General features: G+C 44.6%; 1 protein-coding gene across 1 annotated transcript in view; it reads left to right on the forward strand.

Annotated features, from left to right (window-relative positions):
- Nucleotides 1–4,170: 4,170 nt before the first annotated feature.
- Nucleotides 4,171–19,061, forward strand: part of CCDC57 (coiled-coil domain containing 57) — a 29,359-nt gene continuing 14,468 nt past the window's right edge. Inside the window, exons 1-9 of the mRNA XM_048965523.1 lie at nt 4,171–4,270; nt 4,421–4,556; nt 7,830–8,237; nt 10,440–10,548; nt 12,559–12,716; nt 13,462–13,662; nt 14,766–14,925; nt 15,811–15,948; nt 17,423–17,657. Coding sequence (XP_048821480.1) covers nt 4,171–4,270; nt 4,421–4,556; nt 7,830–8,237; nt 10,440–10,548; nt 12,559–12,716; nt 13,462–13,662; nt 14,766–14,925; nt 15,811–15,948; nt 17,423–17,657 — 1,645 coding nt within the window. The remainder of the gene's footprint in view (nt 4,271–4,420; nt 4,557–7,829; nt 8,238–10,439; nt 10,549–12,558; nt 12,717–13,461; nt 13,663–14,765; nt 14,926–15,810; nt 15,949–17,422; nt 17,658–19,061) is intronic.

Genomic DNA, 19,061 nt, shown 5'->3' on the forward strand with positions numbered 1-19,061 from the left:
CATTGCTATCAAGCAGTAACTCAAATAAGGGGGAATAACAAAACTTTCTGAAGGATGGAACTGTCCCTCCTCCTTAAGCAACGACGCTCAGGTCTGTGGCAATATTTGGTTTGTCAAGAACTGTAACTGCTTTCCGGCCCTTTGGGGCAGTAGAGATCACACATCCTTATCACAGCCTCCATCACTTCTGCTGAACTCCGGAGCAGTCGGGATTGTTCAGCGTGGAGAAGAGGAGCTCAGGGGAGACCTCACTGCTCTCTGTAGCTACCTGAAGGGAGGTTGCGGTGAGCTGGGGGTCAGCCTCTTCTCTCGTGTAACAGTGATAGAACCAGAGGGAATGGCTTCAAGCTGCACCAGGGGAGATTCAGGCCGGACGTTAGGAAATACTGCTTCTCTAAAAGAGTGGTCAGGCAGTGCAATGGGCTGCACAGGGAGGTGGTGGAGTCACCGACCTTGGAGGTGTTCAAGGAACATCTGGATTCTGTGTTGAGGGACGTGGTTTGGTGAGAGCTACTGGTGATAGGTGGATGGTTGGGCCGGGTGATCCTGTAGGTCTTTTCCAGCCTTGGTGTTTCTGTGATTCTGTGATCTTCACTCTGCACCTCCATTTCATGAAGCAGCTCCTCAGCCAGTGGAAGGTACCAATTTGTGCAACACTGCAACCACATCCCCTCCCCTACAAGTCACAGCCCAACACCTGTGTATGTGCACAGCGCTGACAAGAGTGCTCCAAACATAAACCAGGTTGTGTGCCGTAAGTGCACTGAGACCTGGAGCACCTACTGCTACACTGGGACAGTCTGTAGCAGTTGGGATGGAACAGGGGGAAATGGTTTCAGACTAAAAGAGGGGAGTTTTAGGTCGGATATAAGGAAGAAATTTTAATGCTACAGGCAGTGAGGCAGTGGCACAGGTTGCCCATAGAAGCAGTGTTGCCCCATCCCTGCAGACAGCCAAGGGCAGGGATGGGCTGTGAGCACTGATGGAGCTGTGGGTGTCCCTGCTCAGGGCAGGGGTGGCACCAGATGGCCTTTAGGGCCCCTTCCAGCTCCAGCCATCCCGTGATTCTATTTTTCAGCAGCACACATTTTTAGCCATAGACCAGCTGCTGAGGAAACTGCATCCAGTGCTCCGTGGTGTCACTTTTGGAGCTGATTCCTCCCATTGTTTTTGAAGAAAGCGATGCGCTCATCGGGGACGGCGTGCCAGGATAAATGTCAGCCCTCAACACGGGCACCCAGATCACTGCATTTAATTCTGTGCTCAACAAGGCTCCAGTGTGAGGGAGCAGAGCTCAGGGCTGCCCTGCCTGCAGCATCCGAAATATCCGAATTCAAATCTGAAATACTTGAAACTGAGCTGAAGGCACCGAATCCATATCTGCTAAGCGGGGCTAAATAGCATCTGTTTAAGCAATAAATGTGTGACATTGTGAGTAAAGGTGTCATGGTTCTATGGCCAAAGGAATGGAATATGAATGCACAGCAAATAGAACTCAAACACAGTGACTTAAAGCATCGACCTCTGAACTCAGCTTTTGGAAAAAAAAATCTTTTTATGGTTGTAATTAAAGAAGAACCCACAATTTTCTGCACCTTGCTGTTTATCTCTAAGCATGCATGTTGCAGGTATTCTCAAACTGTCATTAACACAACCTCGTGAGGAGTCATTGACTAGGAAATGTATCCACGATATGCTGTGACACTCAATTAGCTTCTCACCGATGAAGATCCTTCATAGGAGAGAATGTCATTTGTGCGTACTGACGGAGCTCAGGCTGCACCACAGCTCCACTAAAATGCCCTTCACTCCATAATTCCTTACAGGTTTCCAAATGAATGCAGATCCTGCCATGTTCCTTACTTCCACGCTCCATTGTTTCTATGGCAGTAGTGATAAGAATATACCTGGGTTGCTCCGAAAGTAATGCCTCCTGTTTCATGCCGTGGAAATGATAGGAGGTGCAACAACCACAGTAACACTCTGTGATAGAGCTACAAAGGAATAATTTTCAGCATGGTCACCCATTCCAAATTCCAACTGCACTCTTTGCTGTTCCTGCTATTTGCGGGAGAGTCCCAAGTATTACCTTGACAGTATCTGCATCTATTCGTTCCCTTTGAATTTTTATAGATATTTGACTTCTGAGGCATTTTCCTTATTTACAGTTGAACTAAGCACAGGATGTGAATTACAGATTTATACTGCAACATTTTTAAGAGTTTGAACCGTAACCCTGGACATTTCAAATGGTTTCAAGAGCAGCCAGCACAACCCTTTGCTTCAAAGGGAAACATGGCAGAGCGTGTTGCACAAAGAGCCCTTGTAGGATGGCTATTGAAGAAACGTTCAGCGTTGAGGTTTCAACAATTTGTAGTTTGTTCCTAAAGCAAGGCTGAAAATAAAGGCTTTCTGTGTGGTTCTTAGTGTGCACTTGAGGAACTTGAAGAGTACCTACAAAGGGGTGCATAGACGTAACGAGTATGAAGCTACAGTTACACAGGTATGGGAAAGAGAGACATGGAAATCAAATGCTTCAAGCCTGGATGGAAGTGGAATTTAAATACATCCTAAATACACATTTAAATGTTTCTAATATACAGCACCCATGCTTCAGAGATACTGGGGATCAGAAGTTCCTCTGCAAGCTCGGCCACTTTTATTTATGCGATCATCCTTAAAACGTTCATTTTGATTTTTTTATATACATATATTTACTGTTTGTCAAACACATTCCTCAGGGTTCTGTCGAAACAAGAAGTTCATTCATTGGAAGGAGAGCTCGCTCAAAAAGAAGGCTTTTCCTGGATCATGTTTTAACGCTCCATCCCATGGCTGTGCTCACTGCTGAGCCCCCAGCGTGGCTCACAGAGCAGCCCAGGGGAGCATCAGCGTGTGCCACAGTCTTCCTGTGCCATGAACTTAAATGAGGGTGAGGGGAGTGGGATCAGCAGCCCAAGTGGGTTTTGTCTTATGAAGCTGGGCTGTGAGCGGAGCCTCATCTGGGGAACCAGTGTGTGTTATTGTTGTGACTGTCTGGGGATACCAGGGGGAGGATGATGGAGAATTTGAATGAAGGGGAGAGGTGGGGGGTAGAGATTTAAATACTCACCAACAATGTATTCATAGAACCATAGAATCATAGAATCATAGAACCATAGAATCATAGAATCATAGAATCATAGAATCATAGAATCATAGAATCATAGAAGGGCCTGGGTTGCAAAGGACCACAATGATCATCCGGTTCCAACCCCCTGCTGTGTGCAGGTTGCCAACCAGCAGCCCAGGCTGCCCAGAGCCACATCCAGTCTGGCCTGAATGCCTGCAGGGATGGGGCATCCACAGCCTCCTTGGGCAACCTGTTCCAGGGTGTCACCATGCTTTGAGAGCAGAAAAGCAAGACGTACGTTATGCTGGGCCTTACAGTGTAATTTTGGAGTGCCCAGAAGGTTTTGAAAATCATTTAATGCCAAATCTCACGGTGTGCTTTGAACCGGAAGTGATTTATACAAATGAATGAACTAAATACCTTCAGTAATGGCAGCATTCTGATGAGATATAGATAGACTTCATGTAGCCACATGAAAACATGGTGACGCCCTGGAACAGGTTGCCCAAGGAGGCTGTGGATGCCCCAGCCCTGCAGGCATTCAAGGCCAGGGGGTTGGAACCGGATGATCGTTGTGGTCCTTTGCAACCCAGGCCGTTCTGTGATTCTATGATTCTATGATTCTATGATTCTATGATTCTATGGTTCTATGATTCTATGATTCTATGGTTCTCCTCCTTGACACAGCAGTTTGTATAATTCAGGACATGACAGCATTACAGGAAGTCTGCCTCGTGGCTTCCAGACATGCGAGTCATCAGCAGTGACTCAAGGAAAATCACACAGTGCTTCGTGCACTGCAACTTCCTCTGCGTCACTTAAGCGATGCACTCTGCCATGAAGGATGGATTAATGTCTTGGGGGCAGAACTTTATCTATTATTTATTGCTGTTCCAGCTTGGATGGGGCTCTGAGCAGCCCTATCAAAGGGTTGGAACTGTAGATGGTGTGTAAGGTCCTCTCCATCTGAGCCGATCCGTGAGGCTGGGATCTGTGCTCTGGACTGGGGGGTCAGGAGGGGAGGGCAGAAGGGCGATGGTGCTCGTGGAGGAACAGACATGGGTTTAACGAGGAGAACGCATTTGTACAGCCCGGAAGAAGGACTGCTGGATGTCAACAGAGGGGATGAGCTGGGGAAAACACGAGCAAAAAATGACGGTAGTGACTGAGAGAGCGCGAAAGCCGTGAAAGAGACCGAGAAACGCGGCCGTGTGGGGAAGGAAGGGCGAGGGCGGGGGGAGCGGGACGGCGGGGGGCAGGGCGGGGAGGGAGGCAGCGCGCTGATTGGCTGCCGGCGGGGCTCGCCAGAGGCCGGCCCGGGGCTGGAGGTGGGCGGGGCGTCAGCTCTGCGGTTGCCGTGGCGACGAGCCGCCTCGGTCAGGCGTAGCCCGCAGCGGTTGCCATGGAGACGCGGCTGCGGGCGGGAGGACGTGAAGGTTGGCGGGTACGGGTAACGGGTATGGCAGCCATGCATCTTGCTCCCTGCTCTCTCCCCGCTGTCTTCCCGCACTCTTGCAGGCGCTCATTGCTTCCATCTGCCTTGTCCCGACCCCGCACTGCGCCTGCCAGCTGCTCTCCTGCCTCCTAGGCCCTCTCACCCTCCATCCCACAAGCTGATCCCCACCTCCTCCCCCACTTTCTCTCCTTCCCGCTTTTATTCCCCATTCTCCCTCTGAACCCCATCCCCCCTTCACTCCATCCCTGCTGTGGAACAGCTGTGATGTGCCTGATGGAGACTCAGTGTGTGCATTACTGCTCTGTGGAGCAAACCAGCTGTGCAGGGGAGGTGGACCAGGTGACATTAAGGATCCCTCCCAACCCCAACGAATGCATGATTCTGGGTGGTAGTTTTCTTTCCCACCCTCTTTTTTGGTGGTTTTGTAAGGAATGCAGGCGATGCTGCACCAGCTCTGCTGGAATGTTACAGCCATTACTGCTGGAGCACTGGAAGGATAAGCGAGTGTGCATTCCTCCTGCTTTGAGCACAGCTATAGGGATGGGGGGCAGGTGGGGGTTTTGTGGAGTTCTGAAGCTTCTCACCATTCACTCTGAATTGTTCTCCAGCATCACCGTGCTCTCCTTGGGTTGGGAAGTGATTTGCTCAAACGTGGAATGCAGTGCCGTGCTGCCAGAGTGACACCTGATGAGTAACAGCTGTGACTGATTTACCATCAAGCCACCATTTTCCTTTGCTAAAAGAGGCTGATAGAAATCTCACCGTGCTGAGATAAGGGCTGACAGGGGTACCTATCAGTCGGTTCTTCCTGGATGTGCTCTGTATTATTAGATTTTAATGGTCATTTTTGCTATTTGCGCTGCATGGCTAAGCTGTGCTTGCTGTAAGATGTTGTCTCACATCTGGGCTGTCTCCTTGGCCATCTTCTAATGGCATCAGATATATTTTTACTGTTCTTCTTTTGCCTGTCCTGCATCCAGGCAACTGATGCAATTTATACTTAAAATTGCACTGTGAGCTCTATTATGGTCATTACCAAAACTAGTTGGCAGTTAGAAACACTGCTGCTTTTAATGGCAAAATGCTCTCTGTTCCCCTCTTAAAACACATTTCCAAGAAATACTGGGCTCTGCAGTGGAAAGCAATACTCTGAAATTACAGAAGTGTATCCTGCCTGTTTATGGGGCAGTCAGTGGAGATGGGCATAGATCCTGTGTCTCATCTTGCAATAAGGACGTATTTTCACCTTCACTCTTTCATATTTTGCTATGAAACCACCATTTCTTGTGTTCAAGGTGACACACACACACCTCAGGGTACCTCTGTCCATTCACAAGCGCCATCAGTTCCATGCATGGCAGTGGGGGGAGGTCATTTTAATAGGAGAGCTATTTTTGTAGGAAACCACTGTCATTCATGTTTTATTCCCGTGTTTCAGGTGACACCGTGTGTTGCCTTTTAATTTTGGGGCAGTCGTAGCAATCTTTTGTAAAATAAGCATTGCTCACTGGAACAGGTTGCCCAAGGAGGCTGTGGATGCCCCAGCCCTGCAGGCATCCAAGGCCAGGCTGGATGTGGCTCTGGGCAGCCTGGGCTGCTGGTTGGCGACCTGCACACAGCAGGGGGTGGAACTGGATGAGCGCTGTGCTCCTGTTCAACCCAGGCCATTCTTCTCAAACCTCTCTTTCCAAAACAACCTCTGATTTCAGTTTGATCATCTCAATGAATTACTAGAGTTGCAGTCTTATTTTTATTCCTGATGCACAGACATCTTACAGCGTGTGGCTAAGGTTAGCTAACAAAGCATGCATTGGTTTTAAAGACCTTTACAAAAGTGTTGTGACATTTCATCAGCTACAGACTGAGCACAATTTCTTTCAGTGCCTTCAGAGTCCAGAAAGCATCTTGTTGGTGTATTTCATCTTTAATGTTCTGGTGGTCAGGGATGGAGGAAAAGAAAGATGGAGTTAATGTTTTTAATTGTGGCAGACATCAGATGCATTTGGAGCAACGGGAGCGGAGAGGAAGATATAAAAAGAACAGATTTTTGTGTAGCACTGCATGTTAGAGGCAAAGAAGCATTGCTCACGAGTGTCCACTTCTGTGTCTTTTACAACCACCATCTATTTCTGCTGACAAAAAGGAAAAGCTACCACTTGTACTATGCTGCAGGCTGTGGCACAGCTTGGAGATTGCTAACAAAAAGGAGAAAATGCAATTTCCTTTTAATTGCCTTAAGGATAAACATAAATTCTAGGCCAGCAGAATTAGAAGACCGTCAGATTACCGTGTCACTGCTGGGTGCATTTGTGAGGAAACAACGATATTCAGATTGCGGTGTGCTTTAGCGTCGCTTTTGCTGATCTGGAAATCTCTTTCTTTTAAGGAGATTAAAGAGGCACCATTTGAAAGGCGTGCTTGTCTGATCTGTTGTTCCCTGCAGCCCTGCTTATCCATCCGAGATTATCTGGAACCACTGACACAGAGCGGTGCAGCACAGGGAGAGAAGCTGCAATGACCCCACAGGGCTGGGGTGAATCTCCAGAGAGATCTGAGCAGATATTACTTCATTACTGTCGTTATTACTGAACCGTGATGTAGGTGGTACCTCTTGGAGTGGATGGTTTCTCTTCTGCTGAGTTTATGTTTGTGTATAAGGCGAATATGGAGAACAAACAACAGGAAGAGATAGAAGTGAAGCAGATAAAGGAACAGACCAGATGGGAATAGGGGCACAGGAAGGATATAAAGATAACGGTAGGAAGAGAAGACAGATGCAACACTGCAGTTGTATTGCTGATGGATGGAAAGGTCCAACAGTGCATTACATGAGAAGGCTGGTGTGGTTTGATTTGTCCTGTCAGAAGTGCCTTTTTTCTTAAAGACACTTTGCAGCTCTTCTTCTGCTGCTCTACTGCTCTTCAATGCTCAATTAAAAGTGCAGTGTTCCTTTGAGCCGCTGAATCTTCTTGTGCCTCTGTGCCCCATCTGCACAAAGGGAAAAGAAATATTTTCCTGCATCAAAACATAACCGTGTGTGGTGATTAGATTGTGAAATATTATCTCTTCAACGACTCAGTGACAGAAATAAAAGCCAACTCTGTGTCTAAAAGTGACCAACGCCAGTTGATGTAGAGAAGTTTACAGCTTAGATTTAAAATTCAATTATAATTATTATGTACCTAGTAGATGGGGTGTGATTAGATAGCTGGTTTTTCTTAGTTATCAGTCTTAATTGTTTTCTACCATCTTCTGCTTCAGATTTGTTCCAGTGCTACAAATGGAGAAAGAATGGAAAGAGCTCCTTCAGTGGAAAGAGAAAGAAAGGAAAGAGCGACATAACTGGCAGTTCCCTGCTCAAAAGATGCTAGACATTGCTGTAAAGCAACTGCATGACATGCATGAAAATTACAACAAACTAAAAGAAGATTTTGTCTATAACCTCAGAATTTTGGAAGAAAGAGATAAAGAGTTGGAATCCTATGATGTCACATTCAGTCATCTGAAAACGTCCGAAAATGCTAAGCAGGCAGAGATTAGCAACCTTAAAATACAGCTGGATAAACTGGAGCAACTTCTTGTCAAGGAAAGAAGAAAAAGAGCTGAACTTCATTATCACTATCAACAAAACCTTGCAGAACACAGGTTAGAGCTGGAACAGTTTTGCAGGTGAGATGCAGATCACTGTAAGTGCCATCACATGCAGTGTACAGGACAACCATGTGAGCAGACCCAGTCAGTTAGCACGGGTTTATGAAAGGCACCTCCTGCTTGACTAACCCAATTTCCTTCTAGGATAAGATGACTGGCTTAGCGGACAAGAGAGAGGCTGTGAGTGTTTACTTGGACTTCAGCAAAGCATTTGATACTGTTCCCAACAGCATTCTCCTGCAGAAACTGACTGCTCGTGGGCTGAACAGATGCACTATCCCCTGGATAAAAACTGGATGGATGGCTGCAAGGGGTCATTGTGAATGGAGTTAACTTTGGTTGGTGTCTGCTTACAAGGGGTGTTTCCCAGGGCTCAGCATTGCAGCAGTTTTGTTTATCATTTTTATCAGTGATCATGATGAGGGGATTAAATGCAGTCTCAGATTGCAGATGACACCAAGTTGAGCGGAATGGTTGATCTGCTTGAGGGTAGGAAGGCTCTGCAGAGGGATATGGATGGGAGAGATCTATGTGCCAAATCCAATTGCGTGACATTCACATGATATTGCCTGGAGAAGAGAAGGCTCTGTGGATAGTTGAGAGCGGCCTTTCAGTGCCTAGAGGGGGTATATAAGAAATAAGGGGACAGACTCTTCAGCAGGGTCTGTTGGGAAAGGACAAGGGGAAATGGTTTCCAGCTATAAGAAGGCAGATTTAGATTGGATATAGGGAATTTTTTACACAGTGGCACAGGTTGCCCAGAGAGGCGGTGGTGCCCCATCCCTGCAGACAGCCAAGGGCAGGGATGGGCTGTGAGCACTGATGGAGCTGTGGGTGTCCCTGCTCAGGGCAGGGGTGGCACCAGATGGCCTTTAGGGCCCCTTCCAGCTGCAACCATTTATGATTTATGACATTCAGCAAGGCTAAATACCAGGCCCTGCACTTGGGCCATAACAACTCTATGCAGCAGTGCAGGCTTGGGGAGGGTGGCTGAACGTTTGTCTTTCAGAAAAGTACGTGGTTGAACACGAGCCAGCAGTGTGCCCTGGTGGCCAAGAAGGCCAATTGCATCCTGGCTTGTATCGCAGTAGTATGGCCAGTAGGACTAGAGAAGTGATTGCTCCTCCACACTCAGTACTGATGAAAGCACACCTCAAACACTACATTCGGGTTTGTGCCCTCCACTACCAGAAAGACACTGAGCTGTTGGAATGCATTCAGAGAAGAGCAACAAAGCTGGGGGAAACAAGGCTTAAAAGAAGCGGCTGAGGCAACTGCAGTTGTTGTGGTGAGGGAAGATGTCATTGCTTTCTACAAGAACCTGAAAGGAGGCTGCAGCAAGGAGAATGTCAGCCTCTTATCTCAGGTGGCGAGTGAGGAAATGAGAGGAGGTAAGGAAATGTCCTCTAATTGCACCAGTGGAGGCTTAGATTGGAAATCAAGAAGAATTTCTTCACAAGAAGGATGGTTAGGCATTGAAACAGGCTGATATGTCTGATGGGATCTTTTGAAGTATCACCAAGGGAAGAGCAGTGGAACTGAAGACAAACTGGTGTCATTTGAATTTGCTTATGTGGCAACATCTACTGGTCCAAAAACTGCAAAGAAGGGGAGCAGGGGGAGACAGGAGAGTGGGGGGTAACTGAAACCGTGGAAAAATGATCTGCTTGAATTATCCTCAGGGAGCTTCACCAGTGAGTATTCTCCATGAAGGGCTCGAGGGGAGGATATCTGGCAGTGTATGAAAGAGGACATCTGCTTTTTAAAGAATGCTGTTCAAATCCTCATGCTGTTTGGTAGCTGAGAGCTGCTGAAACGATTCTGATGTTTTACATGAGGAAAACAAACGCTGAACTTAGCGAACCATACAATGTGCTCTGCATTGTGTGACCTTTCAAATTGAAACTGGATATCTGGGAAGAACTTGTATCACTTTAAAAAGGAGGTCAAACAGTATGCCCGCTGTGGGTCGTGTTACTTTGAAAGGTTCATTCACTTCTCATGTGCAAGATGATTTTAAAAAGTGACTGCTGATTATGAGCAGCGGGAGGAAGGTAAAAAAAAGTCAGTGGTGAGGGTTCCTTTAGGAAATTACTGCCTCTTGTGTTTCCAGTTGTGTTATTGTTCACCAGGTACTTTCCAGAGATCCCTTCCAACTCTGTGTGCGCCACATGAGTTCAGCAGAGATGCTCTCTAAGTTTGTTTTATTTTTATTTACAGGTCAAAGAGCGGTCACACAAATCATCAACATGAGGGGTGTGTGAGCCTGAGACATCACATGGAGAGAAAACTCCAGGAGCTGCAAGGAGAGCTCGCTTGTCAGAGACAGGTAAACACAGAGCAGTAACGTCGTATTGCTGCAGCGACACCCAGCAGACATTTGTTCATTACATTCTGATGGAACACTGCTGTATTTTTGTAAGGTTGCTGTTGGTTTTGCCTTCTTTCTGTTGCTGCTGTGACATTGGTGAGATGCATAATGACAGGTTAAATGCACTACTTGCTTAGTAGCTGTGGCCTTACTTGTCTGGCAGCTGCCCCTTGTGAGGAGCTGCTGGGAATGTGTTTAGTAATCTGAGATTGTGTAAGATTGCTTGATGTGGGCTGCACACTGCTAAATTTGTTAACCTTGAAACTGCAGAAAAGGTCGGCCTCTGCAAAGCAGAAGCAGCTTTAGGCAGGATGGGTAATGTATATTGCTTATCATACACTTGATTATGAGGCTTTCCCCCCATTCTGCCTCTTTTATTGCTGTCATTTCATCATAAAATAATTGTCTCGCTAACTGGCAATGGAATTTGACCTTCAACTGTGATACTTCAGGGATGGGGTGCAATTTTTCTCCCCTTTGTACATTTAAAAAACATAAAACAATACCTTCCTTATTTCTGTATTGAAACGATACTACAGGGATGTCAAAAGAGGTTAATTTTTAGCCTGTCATCCAAACCAGTATATTATATAAATGAAAGTGGTAAAAGGGATTGTTAGGTGATTACAGCTTGAGTAGCCTCCCATTCTATCCTCCTTGCCTTCAGTATGGGATATCTGCTAAAATAACCTGTCTGAGGGCAGTGAGGCTCTGGAACAGGCAGCCCAGAAGCACTGTGGAAGCCTCATCCTGGAGGTGTTCAAGGTCAGGTTGGATGGGGCCCTGGGAACCTGATCTGGTGGGGGGCAGCCCTGCCCACAGTAGGAGGGGGTGGAACTGGATGATCTTTAAGGTCCCTGCCAACCCAAGCCGTTCTGTTGTTGATTATATGAAACCAAGAAGACACTGAATAACATTCAATGTGAAAGGAACTTTAGATAGAGATAGGAAAGGAGAGAAACAGGGCTAGTGTTGGCGTGGGTAATAGGTGAAGGAATCACAGAACTGGAAGGGATCTCTGGAGATCCCCAAGTCCAAACCCCTGCTAACACAGGTTTCCCAGAGTGGATTGCACAGGAATGCATCCAGCTGAGCTTTGAATATCTCCAGAGAAAGAGACCCCACAGCCTCTCTCACTGTGCTCTGTCACCATTTGGATACGTTTTTCTTAGTGGGCAATATTGGTGATAGGTGATGGTTGGACTAGATGATCTTAGAGGTCTTTTCCAACCTTAATGATTCTGATTCTTCACAGTACAGTTTATCCTCACATTCATATGGAACTCCTTACGTTCCAGTTTGTGTCCATTGCCCCTCATCCTGTCACTGGGCACCAACAAAAAGTGCCTGGCCCCTTCTGCTTGGCTCCTGCCCTTTAGCTCTTAAGCATTGATATTAATATCCCCTCTCAGCCTTCTCTTCTCCATGCTGAACAGCCCCAGAGCTCTCTGCCTTTCCTCATACAGGAGATGCTCCAGACCTGTAATCATCTTTGCAGCTCTCTGCTGGCCTCTTTCTAGGAGATCCCTGTCTTTCTTGAACTGGGGAGCCCAGCACTGTGCTCAGTGCTCCAGATGTGCTCTCCCCAGGGCAGAGCAGAGGGGAGCACCTCCCTGCCCTGCTGCCTGCACTCAGTGCAATGCACACTGGAGAGCCATTGGTCTTCTTGGCCACACGGCACACTGCTGGCTCATGGCCGACCTGTTGGCCACCAGGACGTGTAGGTGCTGTTCCACAGAGCTCCTTTCTAGCAGCTCAGCCCCCAGCCTGCTCTGATGTATGCAGTTATTCCTCCCCAGGTATAGGACTCTACACTTGCCCTTGTTGAACAAAAAGCCACCTCCTATACTGTCCTGTTTGTTTCCATAGCTGATGCTAAAACTTCAGCTGTGTAAGGGTTCTGGAACTCTTAAAAATTAATTTAAATAGTGATTTAATTAGAGTTCTTAAGCTTATTGTCTTTCTTAGGTGAAACTGCTGACCAGAGAACTTGAGGCCCTCAGAGAGACTGGAATGAAAGCATCAGAATCACCACGAGCAGCAGAATTGGTTAATTTGCAACTGGAGAAAGAGGATGAATACAAGAATTGGGAATTAAGTGATTCTGTAGCTGTGAGAAATGCCTGGTATTGTACAATCTTGATCACGATCAGAGTAAACTGGTTTGCAACTTGCTCTTCACATACATATATGTATATTTTATATATATATTTGCAGCAGGTTCAGATGGTGTGCCTGAACTAATTGATCTGTTAATAGATATGGTTGTAAGAGGAAGAATTCGCCCTTTGTGTGAAATATCTGCTATTCAGCCTGTATTTCAGGTTAATCCTGTTGCGTTCCCTCTGAATGTAACCTGTCTCACTTTAAGAACAATATTTAACTTTGAAGTTCTAATGGCTCAGTGGTGTCTTCTGCCTTTACATGAAAAAAGAGTACTTCTACCAAGCAGAGGATATAATGGGAAAGCTTTTCTTCCCACTTCTAGACTGTAGTTAGTTTCAGTGTCCAATGTTCTTCTCACTTGAGTTGAATCTATTGAGTCCAGTTGTGTTCAGCCACAGCTTTATACCTTTGCTAAGGAGCTGGATAGACTGCGAGTGCTGTGACAGAAAGCAACTTCTTCAAATCACAGATGATTGTTGCTTTTATTCTATTTTTTTATTCATCAAATCCCACAGCTAATCTTTGTGCTAATCACAAACACAACGTCCTGTGGGAAATTGGAGTTAAGATCTCTTCTGTTTCTGCCACTTCCCACAATGATTTTTGGAATTCGTTCAAACAAAATTGATAAAGTAAATCAACAGTGCAAAAATGAATGTCCCTTGTGTTACATGAAACCTCACTTTCTCTCTTTGCACGTTCCAGGGAGAAAGAGGCACCTCATGCTGATAAGAAAAAGGATGCATTGTCAGCTTCATTGGAAGAAGCTCCAACCAAACAGTTTAAAAAGCTGAAGAAACAGATCAGAGAACTACAGATGAGACAGAAAAGTCTGGAAGTGAAGCTGTGCAGGAAAGAAAGGAATCACAGTGCTTGTGTAAGAGAGAAAGATGCCCTTATTAAAAAGTGAGCCTGTGATTTTTCTTGTTTCATAAGTTGTGAAGAAAGAAATTCAGAATATCAAACTTAGCAGATTTGGACCCAAATTGTTTAAAGGAAAAGCTCACGGTCATATATGGTACCATATGTAAATGCAAAAAGGCATTTACAAGAGGGAAATGCTATTGAAGTTGTTAGATAGGAGCTTGAAAATGATGTGGTTGAAAAGCTGTCCTGCATGACTGAAAACAATGCTGGGAATCTGGTGGAAAGCGTTAAAGGTAGGGATACTAACCAGGAGTAATTCTGTGTTCAAAAAGGAGCAGCAGCAGATTGCAGGGGAATAAAACATTTCAGTTCCTTAGAATAATTAAGTTGTTTCAAGTTATAAGCCATGAAGGCATTCAGGGTCAGGCTGGATGTGGCTCTGGGCAGCCTGGTCTGATGGTTGGCAATCCGGCACACAGCAGGGGGAGTGAAACGAGCTGATCTCTGGGCTTCTTTTCCACCCAGGCCATGCTATGATTCTATCATTCTATGGTTAATATGATGCCTTTGTGCTATTTTGTCATGATAACAAATGTATGAATGGAAATGTGACCAGAATTCCTTGATTTGTAACTCTCAAAATGTAAGTTCTTTCTTCTGCCAAGCTGTCTGCTTGCGTTTTGTTGTAATTTGGTCACACCAAAACATATTGTTTATTGCCTTAGTAATTAATTCCTAACACACATCCTGCTCACTGCACAGCAGGCTCAAGATAATGGTATTCTGTGTTGTGATGACCTGTCACTTAAGAAAGATATAGGCTATTTGAGATCGTGGGATGGAATGCTTCTAGCATGAGAGCATGCTAGAAGCACAGTGCAGGTTCTCAAGTTTGCAGAACATCAGCCCCATGCAGCTTCCCAGCTGATTTTCTGGCTGAGCTCAAGGAAAGACAACAGGTATCTGGTACAGGGAAATGTTTAGAGAATGCATATAACAAAATACATATGTTGAAAAAGGAAAAAAGAAGGCAGAAAGGAAGGCTAAGGCTTTAAAAACAAACCAACAAACACCAGAAGAAAAAATAAAAATTAAATACTTTCATCTTCTGAAGTCAGCAGATTTTGCTCTGTGTTTCACAGGTATAAACAACAACTGTCAGTGGCAGCTGAGCAAGAACAGCTTCTGGAACAGAGTAAAACCCACACAGAACTGGACTGGCAGCTCTGTGGGAATGCTGAAAATCACCAGGATCAGAAATCAGAGGATCTAACTCCAAGTGTGTCTTTAGCACGAGAGCAGGTGAGACATTCCCATTAGCTATTGAGGAACTGTTTGTTGCACAGAGATCTATGGAATATATTGCATTGTAGGATTCCTTGGGTGAAGCATTACCAGAATAGCTGCCATGGATGATCTCTGACAGCTGCCTGATGTACTTTGTAATGTAGTCAGAACAGGCTGGGAGGTGGGAATGCTTTTCTTTTGGCTTTAAAGCAGAAAGAAGTCTTCTCAGAGCAGCACCAGGCCAGAAAGAGCTTCACAGATCACAGTACAGCTTCAGTTCTGTCAAGGGAACAATATTAGACCTGAAAAACTCAGAGGTTTTTGTATGGGGGGGAAAAAAAACACCTGTATTTTGTGAAGTGTACGAGCTGCTGGTTCTGAGAAATGAAATACAGTATTAGTATGTTTATTGCTTGGGGAGAGTTACACAGTGTGCTGACAGTAATTCTCGATGGCCAGCTGCCAAATAAATCCATAGGTACAGAGAAAGCAGTTGTTTCTGAACTTTGGAACACAGACATTTACTCTGGTGTTTTATTTTACCATTTTCTCATAAATTAATAGTAAGCACTTCTTCTTATTAGGGGGTCTGGACTTGATGATCTCTGCAGGTCCCTTCCAACCCCTCCAATTCTGTGAGTCTGAGTGATTCTGTATTAATAGGTGTAGCCTAGGAATACATCTGAGACCTGGAAGATCCTTGTCCGTCTCACACTAAGATGGTGTGATAATGAAACCAAATTATTTTGCCATGTAGGCAGTTTTTGATGGAGTCGAAAGGAATGTGAGTTGAGTCCCAATCTTTGTCCATGTATTCCTTTTCTCTTTTTCTAATCTCTACTCTCTTTGTACTTGAGATACTCATCTACTTTGTTGTCTTCTCCTTCCCTTCCCTCCTAGGCTGAAGTGGGTCTACAGAAGACTGATTACAGCTTGCATGAAATGGAGTCTGCTCCTTCTGCTTTCCCTGTTAAGAGACAACAGTTCATACAGTCACCACTGTCGAATTGTGGTGTCCTTCCTGAAGGAGAGCAGCAGGTTAGACAACACTCTCATCTATCCTGGATCACTTCATCTTGAGATGACAGTTTCGTGGGGCTTGTTTCCATTGGACTTGTCAAGAATTCACCTGAGGCACCTGTTTAATTCAAGATGTAGACATGTGTAGGCTGGAATGCACAGAGGTTAGATGTCACAGGCTTTGTTATGGCTGGATCCCATAACCACTGGGAAAAGCAGCAAGCTGTATGCAGAAAGCCAGTCCAAATCAAGACAGTGTGCTGTAATTCTGACACAAAGGTCCTGAGGCACTTTGTTGCAATTCAGGCTAGATTTTGAAGTTGGGAAGTCAGAATTTTAAGACAGATCTTCAAAATATCCGTTTTCTAACCATTTGAAATAACATATTTTGTTTCCTTTCATTCCTACCTGCTAAAATACACAGGTTAAAAAAGAAATACTATTCAAAATTGCAAGCATAGTGCTGGTTTGAAGGTGTGCTGAAGGGTTGTGCACTGCTAGGAGCAGAAAAGTGTCTTTTGGGATAGAATGAATGTAGTGAGTGTGCTGCAGTGCATCTTACTGGGCAGTTACAGATGCTCAGCAGTAAACCAACAGGAGTTTGTCATCAGACCTCAATGAGAAAACAAAGCAGTGTAAAGCACACCTCATGTCTTCTGACTCCAGGAAGTGTTGTATTCAGGAAGATAGTTTATGAGAACAGTTTCTGTAATAAAATACACACAGGTAGGTGGAGAGCACAGACTTCTTTCACAGCACGTTTTCCATCTGACCCTGGGCTGATCTGCAAACTGATCATTCAAATACAGAGAGAATCAAGGTCCAGGTGAAGGACCTTCTTTCACTGTGCATTTGCACTGTTCTGTCCCACTGCAGCCTCTTAGTGCTGCTGCTAAACTTTCTTTTCACTGTTACATTTTTCTGTTTTCCATTTTTGGCCTGTAGGACAAACCATACACACCTCAGCAAAGCCAAATGAATCTCTGATTCCTATGAAGGGTTGATGCTTCAAAACCAAATGAAGAATAGCAAATATTCAGTATTCTGAACAAGAACAACTTTTTTTTTTCTGTACAAAGTGACTTGTAAGCTACAGGGCAAAAATGATTGGATTTGAATCAGTGATTCTTCCTAAAGAAGCAATAGTGTGTTGGCTGGCATCTTTTCAGACTACTAAAGCAAGGAATATTAATTACTGATACCATATAGTACCATATGGTTAACATACACGTCCTTTCTTCTGTGTGCTCTGAAACTCCATGAGAAATCTTGTGCTAATCAGTCTTGGGCTCTAATTTAGCACCAGAGGTGTGAAATACACCAGACAAAAATGGGAATTTTTTGCTTATAATTAATTTTGAATATGGCAAGGATCTTGTGTGCCTGACAGGAACATGTGGTGCCACACAATGGCACACATAAGGGAAGATCTCTTACAGAGAGCGCTGCTCAGGAATGGAGGTTTTTACCATGCTCCACTTCTATTTCACAGACATTTCAATCTGATGACAAAAGTTGTCTCAGGAAAGATATTCCTGGCTCGGAGATACAAAAGCTGCAGCAGCAAAATGCCAACCTTCGGGCTGTTATTGCACAGATGAGGAAAGAAATGGAGAGCCTCGATGAGCAAACAGCATCCTCAGTGCCTCGGAGAGAGCAAAGTGCCCCTGGCCGCACTGCAGGCATCCCACCACTCACTGCTGCTGTCCTGATGGGAAGGGCTGAAGGTGCTGTCACACTGCTGGCTGTGTAATTGTCTTTTTCCTTTGGTAACAGCAGGAGTTTAAAACATCTCAGTGTTAAAAAATGCTTTGCGTTCTACCAAACCTTGTCACAAAGTGCCAGGTGACCAATAGGTTTTGTTGGCTTTCCTTGGAAGCATTTATTGTATCACTACAAACCTCCAACCTTTTACATTTTTCTTGTTTTCCCTCTGGGGAGGTCAAGGCTGACAGCACAAAGAAAGGAAGTACAGAAGGTACATCTGCTGCAGTCAGATATATTTCGTAGTAAACTGATGAACATTCGTGAAGTTTGGTTTTGTTTGGCACCAGCACAGGTGGGAAAATGGCTTTTTTTCTCATAAACATTCTTGTGGCTTTTGGAACTATGGAGAAAATAGGGATAGAATCAACTCTGATTTGAGGATGGAATATTCAGCTCTGGTTTGTTTTCATCTGAAAAATAAATAGGTGAGGTGTCACTTCCTCAAGGACTCACGTGGCAGAGTTAACCCTGTTCTGTAGGACCTTCTACAATGATGTAAAGGCAGGTGAAAAGCTGTGGTATCTGTCTGTGCCCCATTTATGTAAGCATTGAACCTCTGATTGATTTAAGCTATTCCAGAGCCACTATGAATCATTTTCTGTATTTCAGGGGTTTGTTGAAGGCTGTCCTGTTGTACCAAATATTGTGCCCTCATTACCCTTCTCTCTTTTAATGTAATTAATTTACCCTTCTCTCATTTATCCTTACCATTTGCAGAGTTCATTTTAAACAGACTTTATTGTGTCATGGACACAAAAAATGGCACATAATGAACAAATGGAGTGTGTGGGCATTCTGAGTGAATATACCTATATTCTGCTTAATAGCTTAGCTAAAAAGGATGTTTAAGAAACAATTAAAGCAAAAACTATTTTGATTTTAAATTAAAAAGAAAAATAAACAAGAATAGTTCTGTCATACAGAGCTTACATACAGAACCTTTGTTTTGGAAGATGGAGTCTGAAGGAGAGAAGACTGATGGCTGCTGCAGTTCAACAGTCTCCATGATAACCAGTAATTTTTGTCAGCTGATGAATAGGAGTTTTCAGAAATTAATTACTAATTTATTTTTTTCTACTGCTGAAATTCTGTATTCAACTAAAATGATACTACTTCTATCCCTTTGAAAATATGTGGAGATCTCTAAGAGGGATTATGATGTTCAATCCACATTGTTTAAGATGAGAGGGTATCCCAGAGGGCTACTTCTGGTCTAAAGAAATCCTCTTTCTTTTCCCTGCTTTGTCCACATTAATCAAAATGTTCAGACTGCCATTGTTACTGGAAGTAAAGGAAGCATTTTTTAGGATTAATTTCAATTTATTGATGATTTTGTTCCCACTGTACATCTTGGCTATTCTTGT

Source organism: Lagopus muta, chromosome 18 (genome assembly GCF_023343835.1).
Source record: "Lagopus muta isolate bLagMut1 chromosome 18, bLagMut1 primary, whole genome shotgun sequence".
In the NCBI taxonomy this organism is placed as follows: domain Eukaryota; kingdom Metazoa; phylum Chordata; class Aves; order Galliformes; family Phasianidae; genus Lagopus; species Lagopus muta.